This window comes from Camellia sinensis, chromosome 5 (assembly GCF_055761805.1).
Source record: "Camellia sinensis isolate YWXY chromosome 5, ASM5576180v1, whole genome shotgun sequence".
NCBI classification, from domain to species: Eukaryota; Viridiplantae; Streptophyta; class Magnoliopsida; order Ericales; family Theaceae; genus Camellia; species Camellia sinensis.
In genome coordinates, this window is record NC_138965.1 from 69,475,276 (window position 1) to 69,501,057 (window position 25,782).

Here is a 25,782-nt window from a genome sequence, read left to right on the forward strand (position 1 = left end):
TCTGGGATACGGATGGCCCCACCGACGGTCTGGGATACGGGTGGATTTGTCTAATCGATTCCAGGTCGATTATTCCCTTGTTTTGTCTTGTTTTGCCACCAACGGTCTATGAACGGGTGGGTTCGTTTTGTCAGGAATGTCATCACCCCATGTATTATGTAGATGTTATTAAACATCGCAAGAAGATTTGAAAGGCCAAGATTTGATTGATGAACTTGATTCATCTCGTGTTTTGAACAAGCTATGATATATGTATTGTTTTGACAAGGACCTCGGGAATCATTCATTTAAACCTTTATTATTTATACCATTCACTGAGTATCCAAGCTCACCCTCCCTATGTATATATGTAGGTAACAAGCAAGAAGTTGGCTACGCCGAGATCTGTGTTTTGTATGTATGTTATGTCGGCAGTGAAGATGTTGGCAACCTGGGAGATTATGTTTCTTGACTTGTAGTTCATGTATTTTGAACATGTCGGCTCGAGAAGCCTTTTATCAAGATGTAATATGTATTTTATTATGCTTATATTCAAATTGTAAAGCTATGTAAAGATATATGCCATTTCATTTGATCTACGCATTGCTCTTTCGAACCACTTGTATTGTAAATTATTGCTTCCGCACTTGTTAGCCCCATATGTAATACTCTGATTGCGTGTGAATTTTGAAAGTTGGCCTTCGGTAATCTCGGATTACTGGCCATCACGGCACCATCCTGCTAGGGATGGGTTGGGGTCGTGAGAATAAACTCGCACCTTTCTGTTTTTATCACAAACTACTTTATCTCTTTTTGTTCACTCCAAGAAAACAAATTTTACCTTTCTTCATTGGCAGTTGCCAAAATGTACTGGTCTCCAATACTACACAAACTAACAATATGATTTATGCAAAAACCCAAAAGCAGCAAAACACAAATTGTACTGTTCAAGGCTTTAAGCAAGACATTAGTTTCTTTCAATATCATGGTATTGCATCTACTCTAAAAATCAGATGACGATCGCCACCACTTCAACTGCCGAATCAACCACAACCACTAAAACAAAATCATATCTTCCATCAACCATCTCACGCTACCTCCATCAAACATTGCCATTGGCCTTTATTGTTCAATTAGATCTAGGTTGGGAAGCGCAGAGAAGGGGCTGGGTCTGTCATTGTTTTGTATATGTAGCGAAGGGGCTAGATCTGGGTGGGATCAACTTTCACCATCAAACATTGCTGGTTTGATTATCATTCATCGTTGTTTGATTGATACACCATCAACCTTTTATGGAGATAGATTTGATTTGTTTTGTATATGTAGCAAATGGGCTAGATCTGGGTGGGATCGACTTTCACCATCAAGCATGCTGGTTTGATTATAATTCGTTGTTGTTTGATTGATACACCATCAACCTTTTATGGAGATGGGTTTGATTTGCACTTGAGGATTGGTTTGATGATGGGTGATACGAAGAAGGGGTGGCATGGGGTTTGTGTGAGCTAAATGGTGTTTGCCAAATCCAAAAGCTTCGGACATTACTTGCCAAAACACAAATTATGATAAGATTAGTTCTTTACAAGTCAATACAAAGATGCGGGGGAGCTCTTAGCTCACCGCCATGCAAGACGAGTCCAAAATAGTCTCTGCACAGCCATTGATTATATTCAAGGCTTTCCATTCAAGCCTATGTGTGCAGTTCTCTCATTCCCATGCCTTTCAAGAATGTCTGTCCTCTCACATAGTTTGAATGATCAGCCACAAAAAAGCAGGCATCAAGCAAGACATGAACTGATCCATAAACAAATTCACTTAAAAAGGAAAAGGATAATTGATACAAACATCATCTGAAACAAACAGGATTGCAAGAATCTTTCAGTCATCTAATTTCTAACTGCCTGCACGGCTTGAGCGGTTGCTATCACTTGAGCCATGATAGTTGTATACTGAATGGCTGTGTGTTGTGAAGTATAGTTATCCGCGAGGCCAAACTCTGCAAAGTTTGGCTCTGTATGCATAAAATGACCTGGTAATGATCTTTTTGACAGAGCTTCTTGCCATATATCAAAGAACTCCTCCATAATTTGTCGGGATTTATCCAATGAAGAAATAGGAAGATACTCCATCTGCAAAAAGTAAAAGTTAGCTCTTAAGAATTATATTTAATCGCAAACTTCTCATGTGTACATTCTTAACTTCTATTTAATTTAGAACTGCTGGTGAATGGCACCACAAGGACAACACAGTCAACGATACCGAATTCCTCATCACTCAAGGCCAATATATATTTTTTAAGATGGGACAGAAAGGTAATATTTGGAACTACTTCCAAAACAAAAGTCTTCTCTTTTGTATCATTTAGTAACAAGAAACCAAGACAGCCCTATTTGGTGTAGATTACAGAAATAAGATTTGTGGAACATGTTCTCTTAAAACAGTGAAAAATTTGAAAACAAGTTGTGTTCAGTTATTATAATAGTTTTTAGGAAAAATCCATTTTATTTGCCTCTCATATGGCCCAGAACACTCATTAAAAAATAGCCAAAGACACCTCATATGGTTGTGATCATTTTGTATTTACCATCGTTGATTCAGACCAAATTGACAGAAATTGTGCCACAACCTAAGAAGCACAGCGGAGGAAGCTTGTTGCGTTCGACACTTCTTCAACGTCTTAATCAAAAAATCAAATTCATGATATCATACACTTTACCAACACTTCAACGACACTGAGCTCTCTGAACAAGTCCTATGTAATGAATTTCTTCATAATGACAATGTTTTGCATTATTCATAACACAACTTGTAAACTCTAATATGTTTTGAAACATTTTGAAGATGAATACATCATGTGTATTACAATTTACATTTACCTGTAATTGTTTTGCATTTTTTAGAATGTGATTGTTACATAGATGATATCTTAATGTTTAAGTTACGAATGAATATAGCCTTTCAATCTAATTAGTGTTATTCTATACATTTTTTTCATTATCTTTGAATAAATATTCATATATATATGCCATAATAAAATTTTAAAATATAAAATTGTAACGTGCCCTAAGTGTGTCAAGTCCTTTATTTTTTAAAAATTGGCATGTCGGCGTGTCAATATTGTGTCACGTGCCATGTCTATGCCATAACGAATTTGAGAGTTGAAATGGAGAGAAAAAAAAAATTAAGTCGAAGTAAAAATGCAATGTAAGAAGAGAAATACTCTTTATCTTCATCTTTTTTCCCAAAAACCCTAATCCATAACCTGTAACCATCTTTCCCCAAAAGTCCAACCGTAAACACACACCCCCCCCACCCCCCCAGGTTACCTCCAGCCACCTCCTTCCAAACACATGCCACCCCAGCCACACCACAAACACCTTTCCCCCACCCACAATCTGTTCAAACCAATTTGATATATATATATATATATGTGTGTGTGTGTGTGTGTGTGTGTATATAGTATAGTTCATATAGAAGCAGAGGTAGGCAGGATCTAGTAAGAGCATAGAACTAATTTATGCAGTGTCGGCATGCAGCCACAAGAAACTAAAGATACAAAGTGTAACATTCCTATTGTAATTGGTCATTGTTTTCCTAAGGATTGGTCTCGTTTGGATAATGTTGGTTCTCGATGTGTTGCTCGAATTTTATTTGGCTGGCATAGTTTACTATGGGATATATCTCCTCTGATGGTTACTAAAGCAGTTGTTGGCCTGCAGTGCTGTTCATAAGGCTTCTGGGAAAAGTTTGTGTATTACTATGATCTATGCACACAATAATCCTATCAGTAGAGGTTCCCTCAGGTTGGTTTTGAGGAGGCTTTTTCTGTTAGTCAATACTATTTGGGAATTTTAATGTTGTCAGGAAGGTAGCTGAGAAGATGGATTCTGATAATATTGACCTTAATGCTATTGCTGATTCTAATTCTTATCTTGAAGATATTGACATTGAAGATTTAAATTTCAAACATTTCTGTTTTACCTGGACTAATAAAACAGGTGGAATGGGGAGTGTGAAGACTTGATAGAGCTCTCGTGAATTCAGCTTGGCAGGAAAAGTTTGCAAAATCTGAAGCCTTGTTCAAGCATCCTGGCATATCTGATCATTGTTCTATTTTGGTAAGTATTTGTGCTGATTTGGCTGTTAAACGTCCCTTCAAATTCTTTAATTTCTGGATGGCAAATAAGAGGTTCAAGGGTATTCTTGAGCAGTCCCTATTGAAGGTTTTGCTATGTTAAAATTGTCCCTAAAATTGTGAAGGCTTCAGCCTGCATTACAAGAATTGATTAAGAGTTGCTATAGTAATATTTCAGATAGGGTGTTGCAAGCTAAATCTAAACTGGATAAGCTTCAGGAATTATGCCTTGGATCATAATGTGGTTGATGACACCTTTCAAGCTGAAAGAGTGGCCATGGCTGAATATATTGCTTTATCTTATGCTGAAGAAGAGTTCAAAAAACAAAAATCTAGGGTCCAATGGCTGGCTTTAGGGGATCATAGTATTTTCATAAGAAGTTTGTTTCTCACAAAATGAAGAATAAGATCTTAAGTATTCATGATGAACAAGGGCATAAACTTGATGATACAAAGGGACACTAAGAAGGTAGTTGTTAGGTTCCATCAAGCCTTACTAGGAAACTCAGACTTTTGAGCTGCCAGCTACCACAAATGAATTGGAAGATCTGAATTTTGTTCACATCCCAGACCATCTCAAAGCTGATATGATTAAACCAGTGACTGGGGATGAGGTTAAGAGGGCTATGTTTTCTATCAACAGGGATAAGGCTCCTGGACCTGATGGGTATAATTCTACTTTTTATCAAAAATACAAACATTGTGGGTATGAATATTGTTCAAGCTGTCCAAGCTTTTTTTTACCAATGGTTTTATGTTGCAAGAATGGAATGCCATTGCTATAACTCTAATTCCCAAGTCCTAAGATTCCTTGTCCAAACACAATGAGGGATTTTAGACCTATCTCTTGCTGCAATGTGCCTTATAAATGTATTTATAAAATTTTGGTTTCTAGGACGTTGCCCATGTTGAATGGTCTGATTTGTCAATCTCAATCTGCCTTTGTGAAGGGGAGGTCTATAGCTGATAATGTGTTGTTAATGCAAGAATTGGTAAGGAACTATCATAGAAATGACTCTCCTCCTAGATGTTCAATCAAAATTGACATTTTGAAGGCTTATGACTCAGTTAAGCGGGAATTTTTGTTTGCTTTGATGAAGATTATGCAGTTTCCTGTCAACTTCATTCATTGGGTTGTTCAGTGTGTCTCTACTGCCAGTTATTCAACTGTTCTTAATGGTGAGCTCGAAGGGTACATTAAAGGAGATAAAGGTCTAAGGAAGGGAGATCCCATATCTCCATACTTGTTCTTGCTAGTTATGGAGGGTTTCACTACAATGCTTAAGAAGAAGCTCGCTCAGGGGTAGTTCTCTGACCACCCCAAATGTCAAGTCCTAAATCTTAGTCACATTGCTTTTGCTGATGATCTTTTTGTAGTTTGTGGAGCTGATGTGCAGTTGTTCAGAATTATTAAGGATGCTTTGGTGCAGTTTCAAAGATGGTTTGGGTTACAGCCTAACCTTCAAAAGAGTGCTTCTTTTTGGCTGGGATTTCTGGAAGTCTGAAGCAAGAATTGTTGAGTGTTTTGCCTATTATTGAAGGACACTTACCTGTTAAATACTTAGCGGTTCCCTTAATCTGCACTAGGTTAAAATATGAAGATTGTGTTCAACTTAAAGAGAGACTTCTAACCAGAATACAATCATGGGCAAATAACTTGTTGTCTTATGGTGGTAGATTGCATGCAGCTCATTCAATCTGTTTTGTTGGGTATTCAGATCTATTGGTGCTCTATGTGTATCCCTCCTTCCCAAAAGAATCTTAAAAGAAATTGAGAGTCTGTTAAAGGGATTGATATGAGGAGGACAGGAGCTAAGGTCAAACGGGCTGATGTATGTGTCCCTGAGAAAGAAGGGGGGGTTTGGGAATCAGAGATGTAAACAGTTGGAATAAAGCAAACATCTTCAGACATTTGTGGGTTATTAGTAAAAAAGCTTATTCTTTATGGGCAAGATGGATTCATACTTATATAATGAAGGACCAGTGTTTTTGGGATGTTCCCTAAAGATTCTTCTTGGTCCGTGAGGAAGATCTTAAGCTAAGAGAGATTGGGCAGTCTTTAATTCAATATCAAATTGGCATTGGACTGAACACTTTTATGAGGCTAGATAATTGGCACCCATTGGGTCCTTTATACAAATATTTTGGCAATTTTATTGTTCAAAATATTGGGAGAGCCTTGCATGCTAAAGCTTCTGCCATTGTGACAGCATGAATGGCATTGGCACAGACAAATAAATAGGGCAGTTCAGCAGGTTATAGCGCTTAACGGTGCTTCTTTAGTGCCTGATATTACTAAGGAACATGCAGTTAAATGGGTTCCTACTCCTAATGGTTCTTACACTGTTAAGTCAGCCTGGGAGGCCATTACACACAAAAGATCTGAAGTCATCTGGCATGATGTTGTTTGGTTTACTAAATGGTCCTTTATTCCATGGCTGGTTTGTCAGCAGAGGCTAACTACTAAGGATAGAATGTTGCAATGGGGAATGCAGATAGATCCCCTCTGTGTGCTAGGTAATGCAATTCAGGAAAGCCATAAGCATCGGGTCTTTGAATGCCATTTTAGCCAGTATATATGGGATAATCTGTTGAAGATTAATCAAACTACCAGAGGTGTTTTGGATTGGAGTGAGAAAATTTAGTGGTGTAACGTGCTTTGCTCAGACAAGTTTCTGCTAAGTGTAGCTCATAATCTGTCTTTGGCTTGTGTAGTTTACCACATCTGGATTGAAAAAAACAACAGAGATTTTAGGCAAGCTGTTAGTCATCCAGGGGTCATCCTTGTCACTTCCATTCAAGATATCAGAGCTAGAATTTGTTCTTTGAATAACGTTAGAAAAACTTTTCTTAACTTGCAGAGTTGTATGGAATGGGAAGTACCCTTATCTATCCGCCATATATAGTCAAACTATAATCTTTTTTAGGTTGCTGGCTTAGATAGTATGTTAGTTTTGTCCTGAGGATGCTTGGGGGTATGCCACTTGGTTCTCTGTATTTTGTTCTGTTAAAATCCACCTACTCTCCACCTACTTCACCCACTTAAACCTACTCCACTAAACCTAACCCACTACACCACTACCACCTCACCTACTCCACTAAACCTAACCCACTACACCACTACCACCTCCACTTCACCTACTCCTTACCTACTACACACTCACCCTCTTCTATATATAGGAATCATGAATCATTGTAATACAACATATCAACAAATCAATCAATAATACATACAATTTATTCTCTATCTATCAATTTATTTCTTACATGGTATCAGAGCGAGGTTAAGACCTTAGTATTTCTCGCTTCACCGGCGGGCGGCAACCTCGCCTTGGCCGCCCGCTGGACCTCAACCTAGTCCGCTAGAATTTTCAACACATACCACAAACACATACCTGAAACTCTTCTTTCTTTGTTTCCTCATCTTCATCTTCACTAATTTCTTTCTCTGTGGTCTTCTCTATCCAGAGGTAGATTGGGTAGCTAATGAGCTCAGAGTGCCTCTTCACAAGTTCCTTCAACTTGGACATACTCCCTGCATTGGGGTTGGCGGATGCATGATCATCCCCACCAAAATCATGAGAGAGAGTGTTGAGAAGCTCATTAGACTTCTTTCTCAGTCTCAACAACAACAACAGAGACAAGAGGGTCAATTATCAGCTAATTCAGAGCAGAGATCGACTATGGAGATAGAGATGGACTGTAGAGCAGTTGCTGATGTGGCTGTAACCAAGTTCAAGCGAGTCATTTCTCTTCTGGGTCGGACTAGAACTTGCCATGCCCGGTTCAGAGGAGCCCCTCTGGCGTTACCGGTTCAAAACCAGAACAGAGACTCCAAAGAAGTCTCTGAATCGACTAGAATCTATTGCCCGAGACCAATCCAACAAGTTCCTCTCGCTGTTCCTCACCCAAATTCTCACCACCACCATCTTCAATCTCAGCACGACCACCTCATAATCGTGAAAAATGGGGTTATTGATTGGAAAGACTCGACGTCGAAATCGATTAATTTCTCCTCATATTCGCCGGCGATTTCCGGCGCCACCACCTCGTTCATGTCGTCTTTGACGGGAGACACTGACAGCAAGCAACTTTCGTCGTCGTCGGCGTTTCAGATTTCGAATCTGTCGCAGGTTTCCTCTGCGGGAAAACAGCCCTTGTTGAAGAGAAAGTGCAGTTCGTCGGAAAACGCAGCCTCCGGCAAGTGCAGTGGCTCTTCCGGCCGCTGCCATTGTTCCAAGAGAAGAAAGCTGAGGCTGAAGAGGGTTTGTGATGTCGGCAGAGGAGCAGACATCATCATACACAAAAAAGAGAGAAATATCTTTTAAAATATTCTCCACTCAAAAACCATCATCACATTTTCCACCGCCCAACTTCTTTGAACCTCAACTTTTTATCTTTTATTTAAAACAAAAAATAATAAAATAATAAAATAATAAAATAATAAAATAATAAAAAAAAAAATTTACAAATTTTCACACCAAACCATATTTTATTCATCTCAGGTATCAACCTTGCTCCCACTTTTACACAAAAAAAAAAAAAAAAAAAAACAAACAAACAAACAAACAAACACAACCACACCCACAGTGGGATTTTTCTTCTCTACTCTACTGCAGGTCTCTTCTTCTTACTTTTATCTTGGGTGTCCCGTGCCAGTCCGGTCTCCGTGCTTCCTAGACCACCAAGCAAGTTGCCTCCTCCCTGCTCCTCCACTGCAGCATATGGCGGACCTCCGAATCGGAACATCACGGTGGCCTTCCGCTTCAGCTCCTTGTTTTCTGCCTTTAGCACACTTATCTCTGCTCGCGCATCCTTATACATGCGTTGGAGCAGAGCCAGCTGGGAGTTTAACTGTTGCACCTCATTTGTCCTGCTCTGCAGCCGGTGCGACAAGTTTGTGACCGCAGTCATGGTTTCCACACATGACTTCAGAGTATACTGATTGGCCTCAATATCAGTTTGCACCGCCATTTTTTGCTCCACCGACCGCATCGGAAAGTTCAACGGAGCAAACACAGAGGTGTTTGGTTGAGGTTCACTGGCCACCGCACTAGTTCTCTCTCTTGTTGACTCATTGAGGTCGGGAAAGAGAGTGAGTAGACCACGGGATGAAGAGGCCATATTCTGGGTAGCTGAACGGGAAGAAGAGGCCATGCTTTTTGGGTTGCTGAGTGTTTCCGAGAAGGGTTGGATACAGAGTGTTTACAGATTGTTTCAGAATAACAAGTTCAGAGGTTTCAGTCTAGTTTGGTTTCCTCCGCCTCCGCATTGGTTTATATTGACACAGACGACGCGGCCGACACGCCGCTCTGTCGCTCACGTGCCTCGCCGCGTCTGCGGCTCACCTTTTGATGGCTCGACGCTTTCTGTCGGGCACGACTTTTGATGAAGTGGGCGCACCTTTTGAGGGCACAACTTTTGATGGCACGCCTTTTTATGGATTGGGCACGCATTTTGATGGCACGTCTTTTTATGGATAGGGCACGCCTTTTGATGGCACGCCTTTTGAAAGATTGGGCACACCTTTTGAGGGTGCGACTTTTTAAGGGTCCGACAAGACTCTGTAAACTGTCCCGACATTGATTCCGGTTAGCTCCTTTAAGGGTCCGACAAGACTCTGTAAACTGTCCCGACATTGATTCCGGTTAGCTTCTTCAAGGGTCCGACAAGACTCTGTAAACTGTCCCGACATTGATTCCGGTTAGTTTCTACAAGGGTACAGCAAGACTCCGTAAACTGTCACAACAACTGTCACAACAGTGTCTGTTACAACGGTCCGACATGACCCCGTAAACTGTCTTCTACATCGGTCCGACATGACCCCATAAACTGTCTTCTACATCGGTCTGACACGACCACACAGTGTCTCTACAACGGTCCGACATGACCCCATAAACTGTCTTCTACATCGGTCTGACACCGCCATCCAGTGTCCTCTACACCGTTATGACACCACCATACAGTGTCCTCTACATGGTTATGACACCCCCATACAGTGTCCTCTACAACGTTATGACACCACCATCCAGTGTCTTCACCAATGGTCTGACACGACCATACAGTGTCTCTTATCCTCTTTTATTTTTATGTATTTTCTTGTTTTGTTACTCTCTCCAAACTCAAGTTGGTTAGTTCCTATCCCCCTTGAGTTTGCGGGGGGCTGTTAAAATCCACCTACTCTCCACCTACTTCACCCACTTAAACCTACTCCACTAAACCTAACCCACTACACCACTACCACCTCACCTACTCCACTAAACCTAACCCACTACACCACTACCACCTCCACTTCACCTACTCCTTACCTACTACACACTCACCCTCTTCTATATATAGGAATCATGAATCATTGTAATACAACATATCAACAAATCAATCAATAATACATACAATTTATTCTCTATCTATCAATTTATTTCTTACATGTTCTTTGGCTTGAATAAAATTTAATTTACCAAAACAAAGAAAAAAGAGATTGTGCACAATTTGTTTATGATGGATCTTCCCTGTTCTAGTTATATAAAATTTACCGTGTATATATATGTATAATTAAAAATGTGATAAATATAAATTAAGTTAAAAATTAGAAATTAGGTTATAAAATTGCGGGTATTTGGGTCAATATGTCATTTAATTGGTTAATATGTGATTAAGTTAAAAATTTACGTGTATAACCAAATATAGATAGAAGATAGTAAAGGAGTTATAGGATCATTTTTCACCTGCCATTAAAAAGTTAGTGATGCATTTTAGTCTAAAACCATATGGGGCATCTTTGGCTATTTTTGAACGATAGGAAGTAAAGTACCTCAGGGGTTTAAGTGAATTTTGTCCTATTTTTTTACTAGGCGAAAAATTGAGTTATGATCCTCTAGAGTGATTTTTCTTACAATGATTTTTGTATGGCTGAGATTTTTTTTTTGTTTTTTTTTAAAGTAACTATGAGTAATATTGTACTATCAGTAATATTGTACCGTCAATTTTTGTATAAGTAGACATTATTAGCACAATATGGTGTTTAAGGGAAACTGGTCCTTTAATTTAATTTCCTGAAAACATCTGTTGAGAACAATGAACCAAACTTGCTTACATTTCTTCGACAAGCCCGATAACAAAAAAAACTAAAATTGTGCCAAACAGGCCGTTAATCCTTTCTTGTCATCAACATGACAAGTTAGTGCTTGAAATACAAATACACACCAGGATTTGAATAACAAATCATGTTTCTACTCAAATAAACATCAAGGCTTTCTTTAATAAAAGAGAGATTTAAATAATAAAAATTTAACTAAATTCACATTGTATAAACATATACACACAGACACACACACATATATGTTTGATAGACCATTCACTAGGATGTCAAAGGCTACACAATCAACAAACAAATTACTAAAAAATAAGCTAGCTGAAATGAGGATCTTAATTGGATGGGTTGTAATAAAATGTAAAATGAATTGTGGTAATAGTATAGCACCAAATATAGAACAAGCTGGTAAACCTCAAGTAAAATTGTTTGAAAATATGCAACAAAGACAACCTACTACAATATGACGAGATATTATAACCAAGCCAAAGGCAACAAAAGGGAAAAACAAGTTGATAGCTCAGTCATATGGCCTAGTAATCAGCATGTGACAAAGAAATAATGGTCATTACCCAGGGAAAATTGATTATGTAACTCTCTCACTTGGCCCCAAGGAAGACAAGTATTTTAGTAGGTTGCTTACTTTAAACATTGTTTCTCCTGATTTTAAATAAGCCAGCAAAAATACTGGTTTTTTTACTGGCTCAAAGACATCATTGTAAAAGAACAGATGCACTGGCCTTCTGTTTTGCAAAAGCTCATACTCCTATTTGTTATCATCAGAAATTCCTTCAAGCAAACTGGCCACTATGAAAGCTTCTGAATGTGATTCATAAAATCAAGCACATCAACAAACAAATCACCAAGCAAAAAACAAACAAACAAACAAATAAATCTGTTTCATTTGGAATGGAAATATATATATATATATATATATATGTTTCTTGTGAAGTAATGCCAATTAATCATGGAAACATTAAGAGTGGTGATATACTATTGAGTTTTGGAACTTTGGCCACTCAAGACTTCAAAGGCTACATTTTGGCATTTCCTCGGTGAATTAAAAGTCAAACTAAACACTAACAAAAGAGCACATTCACCCAGCCAACCCCCCCAAAAAAAAATTTAAATAAATAAAAACCAAAACAAAACAAAACTAAAATAAATATATATATATATATAGAAAGAGCAAGTTATCAATTATTTTGCCTAATAAGCAAATCACCAACAAAAAATATTTAGAATCTACCATTTTAGATCCTAGTGCTTAGTCCTTTTTGGGCAAGCTATTACTGTTGGAAAGAGTTACATGGATCTACTTTATCAGATTCATTTGAGACACGGGAACAAGTCATATCCTAAAAAGGGAAGGCCACTCTATATGGGATATCTTATTACAGAGGTAACATCTTTTGAGTTTTAACAAACATAGCGATTTAAAGAATACCAAATTAGTTAATGATGGTGAGCAGTTCCTTCATCTAGTCAAGCAACGGTTAATAGTCAAAAGAAAACAAATGAGGTCCAAACATAAGTTTCAATCTGCACTAGCATTTAAATATATACATATATACACACAAAACAAAAGGGCACTTTCCAGCGACTGTTGGTGTCCAATGGACCAACACAAACACAACACCTTTCTTTCTTAGAAGTGAATGTGCTTCTTGGCTAAAAAATTAAAAGCTCTCAAGGTATTGATTTATCATACTACTTTCGCTCTCTAGATGTTCTGATTTATTTCCCTATACAAAGAAGGTTATCACACTTGAACTCGTATAATTGTAGTCAGAAAATGAGCTATATTTACATTGGCAAACCAAAACAATACATTTAAAAAGCTTCATAGGTTGTATATGTACTGGACATCAGTAAATTTGCAATGCATTCAAAATTTACCAGTGTTGGAATCTAACAAGAGCTTCATACCTCCATAACTATTCCCCTCAAATTCTCAGAGTGCATTGGAACGACTTTCCCAACTCTCAACTGGAAATCACCAAGTTGATATTGAAACCCCTACATAAATTACATAACTCATACACATAAGTTATCCAAAAAATAAAACAAACAACAATATCATGGTATAACAAAAGGTGTAAAAATTGCTCTAGTTGTCAATTTTCATTGATTTAGCAATGTCCACAAGAGGGGGGGGGGGGGGGGGGGGGGGTGTTGGAATCACAAAGGAGATGAATTTTACAAATTTGGATTATAGTGTCATGTATAACAAAGTCAATAAGGAATTTTTTATTTCTAGGAATTTTTGGTGTCTTCCAAGTCGCCATTGGAATTTTTAGTTGCAGGCACAACAAAGTCAACATGATACTTGGAATTTTTCCTCGTAAAATTTGAGTAAATTGGTGGTGCAAAAATTACAACAAACATAAATGTCTACCTCAAATTCCAAGATATCACCTCACCACAGAAAGTGAGTTTTAGCAAAATGTGAAAGACTTGAATGCCAAGCGTAAATGAACTCAATTTAACTGTCCCTTCTCCTAATGATGGTTATTTACAAGCTCTTACTTGATCTCTTATAAAACTATTTTGAACTATCTCAAATCCAAAGTTACTGTGGTATAGTTCATCCTTTTCTTGCTTATTGTTATCCATCAGAATTTTACTGTTTATTTATCTGTGTGTTTGATGCTTGGTTCCTCTGTTAATAACTTTGGAAGGCCCTTTATTTTCGTTTATTTGATTCTCTGTTCAAAATAATACCTTAAGACCACAGCATGCTAAGATATACAATTTGTGGTTCAGTCACAATTCCATCTGCATTAATTTTAGCCTCCCTAGTAACTTGTTTCCGAGAGAAACACAGCCTTGAATGATCTTTACCTCAATTGGATGTTTGTATTTCAGGGACTCAAGCAGTTAATATATAAATTTCACGATGTTGTTGGTAAGGGGGACAATTGATGGGTAGTCATTTATATTTCAGTTACACAACACATCCCATGCATATCCATGAATTTTGTTTAACTTTGATCAAGCTCGGTTCATCTATCTCCCTAGTGATAAAAAAGGGTATTCTTGTTTTGACATCCTCAAATTATTATCTTGAAATGATGTTCTCTTCGTTCTTTTTCTTTTTTCAATTAGCAAGAGTAGAAACTCTTTGGTCCCTTGTTTTTATGCGAGCTGAAACTGTGCAGGAATACTTCTCAAAATGGGGAGATAGTGGCGAGGTGGATTTGAAATATGAGTTGGAGCATCTAATCATCTTGACAGCCAGTAGATGTCTATTAGGTGAAGAAGTACGCAATAAGCTCTTTGCTGATGTGTCTGCTCTCTTCCATGAACTCGACAATGGGATGCTCCCATTAGTGTTATATTCCCATACCTGCCCATCCCAGCCCACCGCCGTCGTGACCAGGCTCGCAAGAAGCTTGCAGAAATATTTGAAAACATCCTAGCTGCCCGTAAAAATTCCAATGGCGCCTTGCATTATAGTGTCATGTACAACAAAGTCAATAAGGAATTTTTTATTTCTAGGAATTTTTTGTGCCTGCAACTAAACTAGGAATTTTTTATTTCTAATAGAGGGGAAGGGGAATGGTGAGGGAAGAACCATTTTTGGTGATCTGTGCTGTGCCTCATTTGGTTTCTAGATAAGGAATAAATGTTGGAATGATGAGAGAAGAACAAAGTGAAAAAGTAAAGATCATTTCTCTCTCAGATACATGGGAAAAGGTAAAGCAAAGCAAACAGTTTTGAAGGAGAGGAAGGGGCTGGAGGCAATGGCAGTAACAATGGCCATTCAACAGAGCAAGTGTTGGGGCAATGATGAAAAAAAAATCATTGAGTTGGTGGTCTTCACAAGTATTAACAGGGTGTCCGTAGTGGAACGGTGATTCCATTGGTTGAGCTAAAAGGACTGGTTGGTTTCCACAAGGTGGGGCAACAGAGACAGGCATTCTTCCAACTACTTCTAGAGAAAATGAAGAGGTTGAAATAAAGAACTGCCATGTAGTTCCTATCTTCCTAACTTTCTCCCAACAAGTAACCAGCAAAAATACTTTCATATTTGTTTCCCCCTCATTTGCACGTCTGAAAAAGAAGCACATTAAATAAACAAAAATGATAGGGACATCAAGCAAACTAACGAATGGATTACCAACAAGCACACTGACGTGTCTTGTTGGTAATCCATTCAATACAATGGTTGCTGTTTGTAGCAAAGTTGCTACATAAATGACAGAGAGCAAGTTCAGTAACAGTCGCCGAAAGATTTTGAGACAATCATCCTAATTTTGTTGTTGTCACAATTAGGGGTGAGCAGCGGATATATCGATCCGCCAAAACCGACCGAACCGATCCAATCCGATCCGCCGCATTTTGGACGGATGCGTGATGACGAGTGGACGATTGCAGATTGATTTTCTCCAATCCGCCAATTTGGCAGACGGATGGCGGATTTTAGGTTCCTTTGGCTACAACCGAACCGCCAAACCGCGAACACCCTTAGTAATTTATAAGACTTTATGTTTTCAATTTGTTTAAATATTTTGTTTGTGTTTTCAATTGAAAAAGAGTTTAAATATTCTATTGAAAAAAAGTTTTCAACTTGAATATATTTTTTGAATTGAAAAAAATAAAAGCATTATTTATTTATATTTTTTGGTTTTTAAATCTAACTCTAAAAGTAATAAATAGAAAATATGAAATATGCTGGTTGGTTTTTGTTTTCAAAAACATATATAAATGTAACAATACAGAGACATACAATTGAAGCTTGGGTAACCAGCTTAGGGTATGATGAGATATCACCCCTTATTTATAAATGAAGATTTAGGGTTTACAAAGAAGACAATTACAAGATAATCCCTGAGTGCGTAAAAATGATTACAGATCCTAGAGACTTTCGGCTAATATAATATGCTAAGTGCCTTTCGGTGATTATAATATGTCAACACTCCCCCTCAAGCTGGTGCGAAGATATCTTTCATGCCCAGCTTGCCTAATATGTCATGAAACGGTTTATTCCCAATTCCCTTGGTGAGAATGTCAGCAAGTTGTTCACCAGACTGAACAAAAGGAGTACAAATGGTACCACTAGTGAGTTTCTCCTTAATGAAGTGGCGATCAATCTCAACATGTTTTGTCCTGTCATGTTGAACGGGATTGTGAGCAATGTTGATGGCGGCCTTATTATCACAGTATAACCGCATGGAGTCCGTCTGAGCAATACCTAGATCACTCAACAATAATTTGATCCATAAAAGTTCACACACACCTTGTGCCATAGCTCTAAACTCAGCTTCTGCACTTGACCTGGCAACCACATTCTGTTTCTTACTCCTCCAAGTAACTAGGTTGCCGCCGACAAATGTGCAATACCCTGAAGTTGATCTCCTATCAGTTACTGACCCAGCCCAGTCAGCATCTGTATAGGCTTCTACACGAAGATGATCATACTTTGAAAAATACAGACCCTTACCAGGAGCAGACTTCAAATACCTCAAGATTCTCATGACAGCCTCAAAGTGAATCTGATGAGGAGCATGCATAAACTGACTAACTATACTGACAGCAACAGCAATATCAGGACGTGAGTGAGATAGGTAAATGAGCTTACCCACTAAACGTTGATAGCTCCCCCTATCCACAATTTCTCCTCCTTCATCATCCCCCAATTTCTGATTGGGTTCCAGTGGGGTGGCACATGCCTTGCAGCCAAGCATCCCAGTTTCCTTCAACAGGTCAAGCACATATTTTCTCTGTGAGATAAATATCCCATCCTTAGAGCGAGCAACTTCAATTCCCAGAAAATACTTCAAGCTTCCCAAGTCTTTGATTTCAAACTCTTGGGCTAAATATTTCTTCAACAGAGGTATTTCCCCACTATCATTGCCTGTAAGAACTATGTCATCTACATAAACAATAAGTGCTGTAGTCTTACCGCATGAGGAATGTTTCACAAATAATGTGTGATCTGCCTGACTTTGTTTGAAGCCAAATTTAATCATAGCCTGAGTGAATCTCTCAAACCAAGCCCTTGGAGACTGTTTGAGACCATATAACGACTTCCGAAGTTTGCATACTTTCCCTTCTGTTTGATGATTCTCAAAACCCGGAGGAATGTCCATATATACTTCTTCTTCGAGGTCACCATGGAGAAAAGCATTCTTGACATCAAACTGATAAAGCGGCCAATCTAGATTAGCTGCTAGAGAAAGAAGTACTCTGACTGAATTCATTTTAGCCACGGGTGCGAAGGTCTCCTGATAATCAATGCCATATGTCTGAGTGAACCCTTTTGCCACAAGTCTTGCCTTGTAACGCTCAATAGACCCATCTGCTTTGTGTTTCACAGTATATACCCATTTACAGCCCACAGGTCGTTTGCCCGTAGGTAACTCGGTCAATTCCCAAGTGCCATTCTTCCTAAGTGCTTTCATTTCCTCAATCATGGCTAGTTTCCACTCAGAGATAGCAAGAGCATCCTGAAAATGGTTAGGAATGCTAACAGAGGAAATATTGGACACAAATGCTTTATATGAGGATGACAAATGAGAGTATGATACAAACTGTGAGATAGGATGTTGAGTACAAGATCTCACACCCTTTCTTTTGGCAATAGGAACATCAAGATCAATGGACTCACGAGATTCAAAATTACCTAGACTCTCATCAGAAGCAGGAGATGACAGTGGAGTAGCAGAAACGGTCCCGTGTATCCAGTTAACTTGTTTTCTGTCGATGTCCCGGATATAAACATGTCCATCCTTATTCTTGGTGACAGTGGGTTCTATAGTTCCAGGTGGTGTGGGTTCTATAGTTCCAGGTGGTGCAAGAACAACTGGTTCTATCATAGGAGGCACAGGACTCACTTCTACCTGGGTTAGGACAATATTTCTCTACTCATGGCATTATCCATCAGACCTCTTGTACCAATACCCCTCAACAAAATGGGGTGGCCGAACGCAAGAATCGGCATCTTCTTGACATGGCTCGGTGCATGTGTTTTCTGTCGATGTCCCGGATATAAACATGTCCATCCTTATTCTTGGTGACAGTGGGTTCTATAGTTCCAGGTGGTGTGGGTTCTATAGTTCCAGGTGGTGCAAGAACAACTGGTTCTATCATAGGAGGCACAGGACTCACTTCTACCATAGGAGGCACAGGACTCACTTCATACCAAGGCTCCCCCGGAAGTGAGGTCGGGGACACCGGAGAGGACAAAAAATAGGACTGGGACTCAAAGAAAGTGACATCCATGGACACAAACCACTTACGAGAAGAAGGGTGGTAACATTTATACCCCTTTTGAGTAGGAGAATAACCAAGGAAAACACACTTGAGGGAGCGAGGGTCCAACTTACCACGAGAGGGAGAGTGATTATGGACAAAACAGACACAACCAAATATTTTGGGAGGAATAGAAAACAAGGACTGAGAACCGAGGAGGACGTGAAGCGGAGCCTGTTTGTCCAAAACCTGGGTAGGGAGACGATTAATAAGATAGGCAGCGGTGAGAACGGCGTCGCCCCAATAGGGTCGAGGCACGTTCATAAAAAAACACATGCACCGAGCCATGTCAAGAAGATGCCGATTCTTGCGTTCGGCCACCCCATTTTGTTGAGGGGTATTGGTACAAGAGGTCTGATGGATAATGCCATGAGTAGAGAAATATTGTCCTAACCCAGAATCTATGTATTCCCCGCCATTATCAGAACGAAATATTTTGATAGTGGCCCCAAACTGAGTACAAATCATCTTATGAAAAGTGCGAAACACAGAGAAAACTTCACTCTTATCTTTCATGAGATACACCCAAGTAGTACGAGAAAAATCATCAATAAATGTAACAAACCAGCGATGACCTTTCACAGACAGAACACGAGAGGGACCCCAAACATCAGAGTGTATTAATGAAAAAGGAACTAAGCTTTTATTCAAACTGGGAGCAAAAGAAGCTCGATGTTGTTTTCCAAGTTGACAAGACTCACAAAGAAAGTCAGACACATGATGATTTGCGAAACTAGAAGGAAATAAATGCTTAAGTAAATGAAATGAGGGATGCCCAAGACGTCGATGCCACAGCCATACATCAGCGGGGGTAGGAGAAGACGGGGTGGAAGAATAAGCAAGTTTGTCCGGTTGATCTAGGAAGTAGAGACCATTTTCTGCACTACCACTGCCAATCGTCCTCCCCGTGACAAGGTCCTGAAAAAGACAATGATCAGGAAAAAACGTCACACAACAATTCAAATCCTGGGTAAGACGACTTAAGGATAACAGATTAACAGAAAACTTGGGAACATGGAGAACAGAAGATAGATGCATGGTAGGAGTGACTTGGACTAAACCTTTTCCAGAAATAGAAGAAACAGTTCCATCGGCAATCCTAACTTTGTCCTGACCTGAAGAGGGCTTATAGGCAGAGAAAAGATCAGAGGAGCCAGACATATGATCTGAGGCACCAGAATCAATAATCCAAGGCAAAGATGTATGACACAGGAAAGCACAAGGAGAAGGGACTAAGTTACCTGAGCGGGCAAAGGACGAGGAAGCGGTACTGAGAGCAGTAGAAGATCGGCGGTCCAACAATTGGCGCAAAGCATCCTCCAGCTCAGTATCAGAAGCTTGGGTAGCAGAAGGGGAATTAGAATCAAGGGTATCAACAGCACTCGACTGATGAGCCCGGGAATAGGAACCACGTCCTCGAGAGTGGCCTGACCGACCTCCTCGAGAACCCGACCGATCATTTCGACCCCCAGATGGAGTCCCATGAAGCTTCCAACATGTCTCACGAGTATGCCGCGGCTTTTTGCAATAATCACAGAACACAGACTCCTTAGCAGCAGACGGAGGAGGCAGGCTGAGGCTATCTCGAGGAGTAGACAGTAATGCGGAACGGTCAGTAGAGACAGGGGACATCATAGCAGACCGACGACTCTCCTCATTTTGGACATAGGCAAATGCCTCTTGCAGTGAAGGAAGAGTGTCCATACTCAGAACTCGACCCCTAACTGGATTATACTCCATATTTAGGCCAGCCAAAAATTTAAAGACCCGTTCCCGTGCGATGAACTTCTTGTACCCGATAGAATCAGTAGGGCAAACGGGCTTATAGTCTTCCAGGTGGTCAAGGCGTTTCCAGCCGTTGGTGAGGAAAGTGAAGTACTGAAGAACAGTCTGCTCCCCCTGAAGTGTGCTCTCAATAGAGCGACGCAACTCAAATGCCTGTGAAAAATTTCCTTTGCGGGAATAGGTAACAGCCACAGCCTCCCAAATGTCCTGGGCAGTCTCCATAGACAAGTAGCCCTCACCAAGTTCTGGAACCATCGAATGGATAAGCCAACTCATAATCAAAGAGTTGTTAATCTCCCATTGGTCATAACTTGAGTCAGTGGTACTAGGTGCCTGTATCCTGCCATCAACATACCCCATCTTCCCTCTGCTCTTTAAAAACAAAGTCAAACTTTGAGACCATGCTAGGTAGTTCTGACCATTAAATAGAGAAGTGGTGATTTTCAGACTAGGGTTGGGGTTCTCAATCATGGTAGTAGGTAGAATGAGACTCTCACTTTTTGGTGTTTGAGACGAAGAGGACACACTAGTGGAATCTGTCATGGATACAATACTACCAAACCCGCAACAAATTAGTGGAAATCACAAACCCGGAAGGTGGTAGTGAGATAACAGGCACAATGATCACTATAAAGACATACAAAGTACAAAATTAAGAAACCATTTTTTTTTTTTTTTTTTTTTTATTTTATTTTATTTTATTTTATTATTATTTTTTTTTTTTATTTGATTTTTTTTTTTTTTTTTTTTTTTTTATATATGTTGAGTTATTTATATATACATCTATTTATATATAAATATATATATCAGACTATAGTTATATATCTATATCAGGATATATATATATATATATATATATATTATATGTACCTAGATCAGAGGACGACGAGGACGAGGGTGAGGACGACAAGGACGAGGGCTGAGACGAGCGACGAACTGCGGGAGAAGATCAACGAGCGACGAACTGCGATGAAGATCGACGAACTGCGATTGATGAAGACGAGCGACGAACTGCGGGATGAACTGCGATTGATGAAGACGAGTGACGAACTGCGGGATGATGATGATGGCAGAGACGAAGACGAAGCGGAATGATGATGATGGCAGAAGATCGATTCAGCAGATGATCCAACTAGGTATGCTTTGAACCCTAGCCCTGGAGGTGATGCTCTGATACCATGAAGCTTGGGTAACCAGCTTAGGGTATGATGAGATATCACCCCTTATTTATAAATGAAGATTTAGGGTTTACAAAGAAGACAATTACAAGATAATCCCTGAGTGCGTAAAAATGATTACAGATCCTAGAGACTTTCGGCTAATATAATATGCTAAGTGCCTTTCGGTGATTATAATATGTCAACAACAATCTCTACTACTGCTCTGTTCATAGTTTTGGTAGTTTGAATTGTTTTTATATTTTAAGAACCACATATTGTAATACTTTGCCTCCGTTTGGGAAGTGGGTTGGCTTTTTGGCTTTTTGGCTTTTTTGGCTATTTTAGCCTGGGCTTAAAAGCTTGGTTTGGGAAGGGCTTTTTGGCTTTTTTGAATTTTTTTGTGAGAGAAGAATGTAATGATTATGGGTTGGATGTGATGTTTTGTTTGTTATGGCTAAAATAGCCTATTTTGTCTTTTGTGGCTAAAATAGCCAAAAAAGCCCAAGAACCAACTTGCCAAACAGAGGCTTTATGTGGATAATGCATGTTGTGATTGTAATATGTGGATGAGGCATGCAGTGATTGTGATATTCTAAAGTTTCAAACTTTCTTTCTTTGGATGAGGCATGCAGTAATTGTAATACTTTTTTAAGTCATTGACTGTAATATCTTTTTTTTTTCTTTTTTTTTCTTTTTTTTTTTAAGGAAGTGCACAAGTTGAACTATGTTGAAAATTTATAAAATTTCAAACCGCCAAACCGATTCGCATCCATCCGCCAAACCGCCAATCCGCTCAATCCGCATCCGCCGGATTGGCGGACGAATGCGGATTGATTTTCTCCAATCCGCCAATCTGGCGGACGGATGGCGGATTGGAGGTTCCGTGGCCGCAACCGACCCGCGCCCACCCCTAGTCACAATCTTTTCCTTTGGTGAGGAAAAGTATTTTAACAAAGTTTTTTGTCTATAAATTTGTTTGACCAAAAGTCAATTCAAATCTATGTAAATAACTTGTTGAGAAAAGGAGGATTAATATGCATTCATGCCCCAGGCAAGAACAATTACTGACGAATACAAGTAATAGCATATGTAAACATGTAATGATTAAAGCTTGAAGCATAAGGCTGTTGGCCTCCATCTAGTTTCTTCTTTGTCTTTTGACAACAGCTCTCATTCTCTCTATCCCACTGTCCTCTCTCAATTTTGAAAGCCTGACTACTCCAATGAAATGCAGATAAAAAATCTAATTCAAATTAATTTAGTTGTATTTGGATGTCAAGGCATAAATCCATGCTCCTACGAAGCACGGACACTTCCAAGAAGGAAGCGTGTCATGTCCGACACCCGTGTTGGACACCGACACTCTTTGGACGCTTCTAAAAGAGTGTCCGACACTTTTTTTTTTTTTGATAACTAGGTATCTAGGCCAGCTTGTGCGCACCTCGACTAATCCCAGGACCCTGAAGTTAATGACACGACAAACCTCCAATGGCGCCTTGGATGACTCAAACTTGAGACTTTGAATCTTATCCTCAAGTCTTTACCGTTTGACCAACCCCTAAGGTTAACACTTCTTCAACATGTCTTTATTAAAAAATCATATCCATATTATTGGACACTTCGCAAACATTTCAACGACACTTCTTTAAGCCTCTAAACAAGTCCTATGTGATGAATCACTTCATAATAAAAATTCTTTGAAACATTTATAAGGTAAATACATAATGTGTATTATAATCAAGGAAGCACGGGTGCGGGTACGAGTACGATACGGGTGCGGGTGCGGGTGCGGGTGCGGGTGCGGTGCGGGTGCGGGTACGCCGATACGGCAAAACTCAAAAAAAGTATGATACGGGTACGGCTGCGGTACGCCAATATATATATATATATATATATTTATATAATTATGGTTAAAGGATTCAACCTACAAATTAAAATTAAATATCAAAACTAAGAAGAGAACTACTCATTTTCCTATAATTTAAAATCATTAAGCGTTAAAAATAATATTTGTGAAATCTCTCACTTTGACATGTTACGCACTGTGAATTTGTGATCATAATTTATTTTTAAAATCTTTCTTTTTACTCATCAATTTGCTATTTTTATAGGGTGAGACCAAATTCTCAATTAAGGCAGATTGTCAATTGCAATTTGCATAATACATAAAATTGCATCATTCCCAACCACTACTAATCAACTAAAACTGTATCAATTTTTAATGTTTTGTGCATAAACTTTAAAAGTTTGTTATGATTAAAGATTTTATAAAGAAATTCTAGGAGGATTTGAAGCAAAAGTATAATGCATAGTCATACACAGAACTGCCCTTTATAAGCCTTGTTATTTTTTTTTGTTCAAATTGCTTTTAAAAAACATCAAAATCATTTGTTGATATACTTATACAATTCATACAAATAGACAGGATAACGGAGAAACATCAAAATTGCTGATCTGCAAGGACACCAAAAAAATAATAAATAAATAAATAAATTTGCTAATTTGCAAGGGCGCAAAAAAAAAAAAAATGGCTCCGGCATACCCACGCCGTACCCACGCCGTACCCGCGCCGTACCCGAATGAACCAAACGTACCAGACCCCTTTTTCCGTACCGGGTACGCGTACCCACGGCGTACCCATACCGTACCCGAATGAACCAAACGTACCGGACCCCCTTTTGCCGTACCCGGTACACGTACCGCCGTACCAGTACGCGTACCCGCACCCGGTAAGTACCCGGTACTCGTACGACACTATTTTTGGAGTACCCGTGCTTCATATATTATAATGTTCAGAAATTTTTTTGTATTCTTTAGAATATAATTCTTATGTGAATAATATATTGAGGTTTAAATTATGAAAAATTCGTAAACTTTTTAAATATATTTAGTGTAATGTTACAATTTTTTTTTTTGAATAAATAATTCATATATGACATGTAATAAATTTATAAATATATAAAAATTTTAACATGTCCTAAGTTGTGTCCTGCATTTTTTGAAAATCAACGTGCGGCATGTCCGTGTCGTGTCTGTGCTACTTAGCCATGCTCTATAAAGGAGTTGGACAATCAACTAAAGTGGACTAGAGAAGCAATGAGCTATTGGCAGAAAAGATGGTAAGAAATTATTATTTTGTTGAGAGAGAGACCACTAATGCGTGCAGTAAAATTAACTTTCATCTTATGCTATATAAATACAACGACATGATCCCCTTATCAACTTTTCTGTGAGTAGTCTAACCGTTTTATATGGCATTTAAGTTTCCAACATTGGTTATATTACTCAGCCTACCACTGGTTCAATACATGGTTTGTAGCCTATTTCACAACAACACTTATAAGATGATCAACAGTCACTGGCACAAATAGCAGATATAACCTATCATTGTCTCTAATCAACCTCACTATCATGTTGATTTCCCAAATTGCTATATTCAATTCCCAGGATAATCCTATGGAAAAATAACAAGCCATAATTACAAACAAGTGCAGTAGCCCACAAACCTTCAGAATTAGGCATCAACTTAACCTCAAACCATTAATCTAGAAACCTCAAAAAATAAATAAATAAATAAATGACAGGCAAACACAACCAGCACATTTTCAAGTCCTCGAACTTAACAAACCTCGAAATTGAGTGCCACCCTTGTTTTGTAAGACTGCAGCTTCTCCATGATAGTCTGAATAGTCTGTTCGGCCTCGAGAACTATCTTTTGGCCTCGAATTACAAAGTAGTACTTATTGGGCTGCTCTGGAAGAGAAATCCCCAGGAACTCCCGAGGGAATTCAGTAGTGGGTGCTTGATCTAACAATAATAAATAGAAGAAGATTTGCATTTATATATAATACAAAAAAAAAAAAAAAAAAAAACTATAGGTATGTATGTATATATGAGACATATATACAGATGAGGAAAGAAATACCTCTAACAATAGGTTTGTAAAAGGTGAGAGTAGCTTTCCACCTTCCTTCCTTGACACCATTGATGCTCTCAACACACTGCGATACTTCGTTGAGAATTTGACTGTTGACGGTAGTTCCGGCATTGGGTTGCCAGTGCAAAACCCTAGTGAGAGGACAAGGAAGAATAAGAGAATATTGAAAGTGAATCGATAAATACAAATCCAAGAATGAGATTGGGGGTTACCATTTGATGGTCATTGTATCGGAGATGCAACAAACCAATGCAATATAAAATGCCAAGCAACTAGTGTTTGCCTTTAAATTATATCTGTTCCCAGTCTCTCTTCGGTCGTTGGGTATTCAACCTTCCCCACCCTTTTTCCCTTTTTCCTCGTTGCCCTGTGCGTTTCTTACCTTTTTCTTAAAGGGACCTGTGGTAGTGTGCAAGGCTTGAAAAGCTTATTTTCAGCA

At 39.0% G+C, this 25,782-nt stretch overlaps 2 protein-coding genes across 2 annotated transcripts; one reads left to right on the plus strand and one right to left on the minus strand.

Moving 5' to 3' along the window:
- Positions 1-1,774: 1,774 nt before the first annotated feature.
- LOC114305957 (mediator of RNA polymerase II transcription subunit 20a) lies at positions 1,775-25,782 on the minus strand. The gene is made up of 5 exons (XM_082869052.1): positions 25,556-25,782; positions 25,332-25,474; positions 25,035-25,213; positions 13,134-13,223; positions 1,775-2,108 (listed from the first exon to the last, which is right to left on the minus strand). The coding sequence occupies exons 1-5, from the start codon at positions 25,567-25,569 to the stop codon at positions 1,866-1,868; spliced, it is 669 nt and encodes a 222-aa protein (XP_082725178.1). The 5' UTR covers positions 25,570-25,782; the 3' UTR covers positions 1,775-1,865.
- LOC145790682 (putative WRKY transcription factor 7) lies at positions 7,538-8,502 on the plus strand. Its single transcript, XM_082869051.1, has one exon. The coding sequence runs from the start codon at positions 7,672-7,674 to the stop codon at positions 8,440-8,442; it is 771 nt and encodes a 256-aa protein (XP_082725177.1). The 5' UTR covers positions 7,538-7,671; the 3' UTR covers positions 8,443-8,502.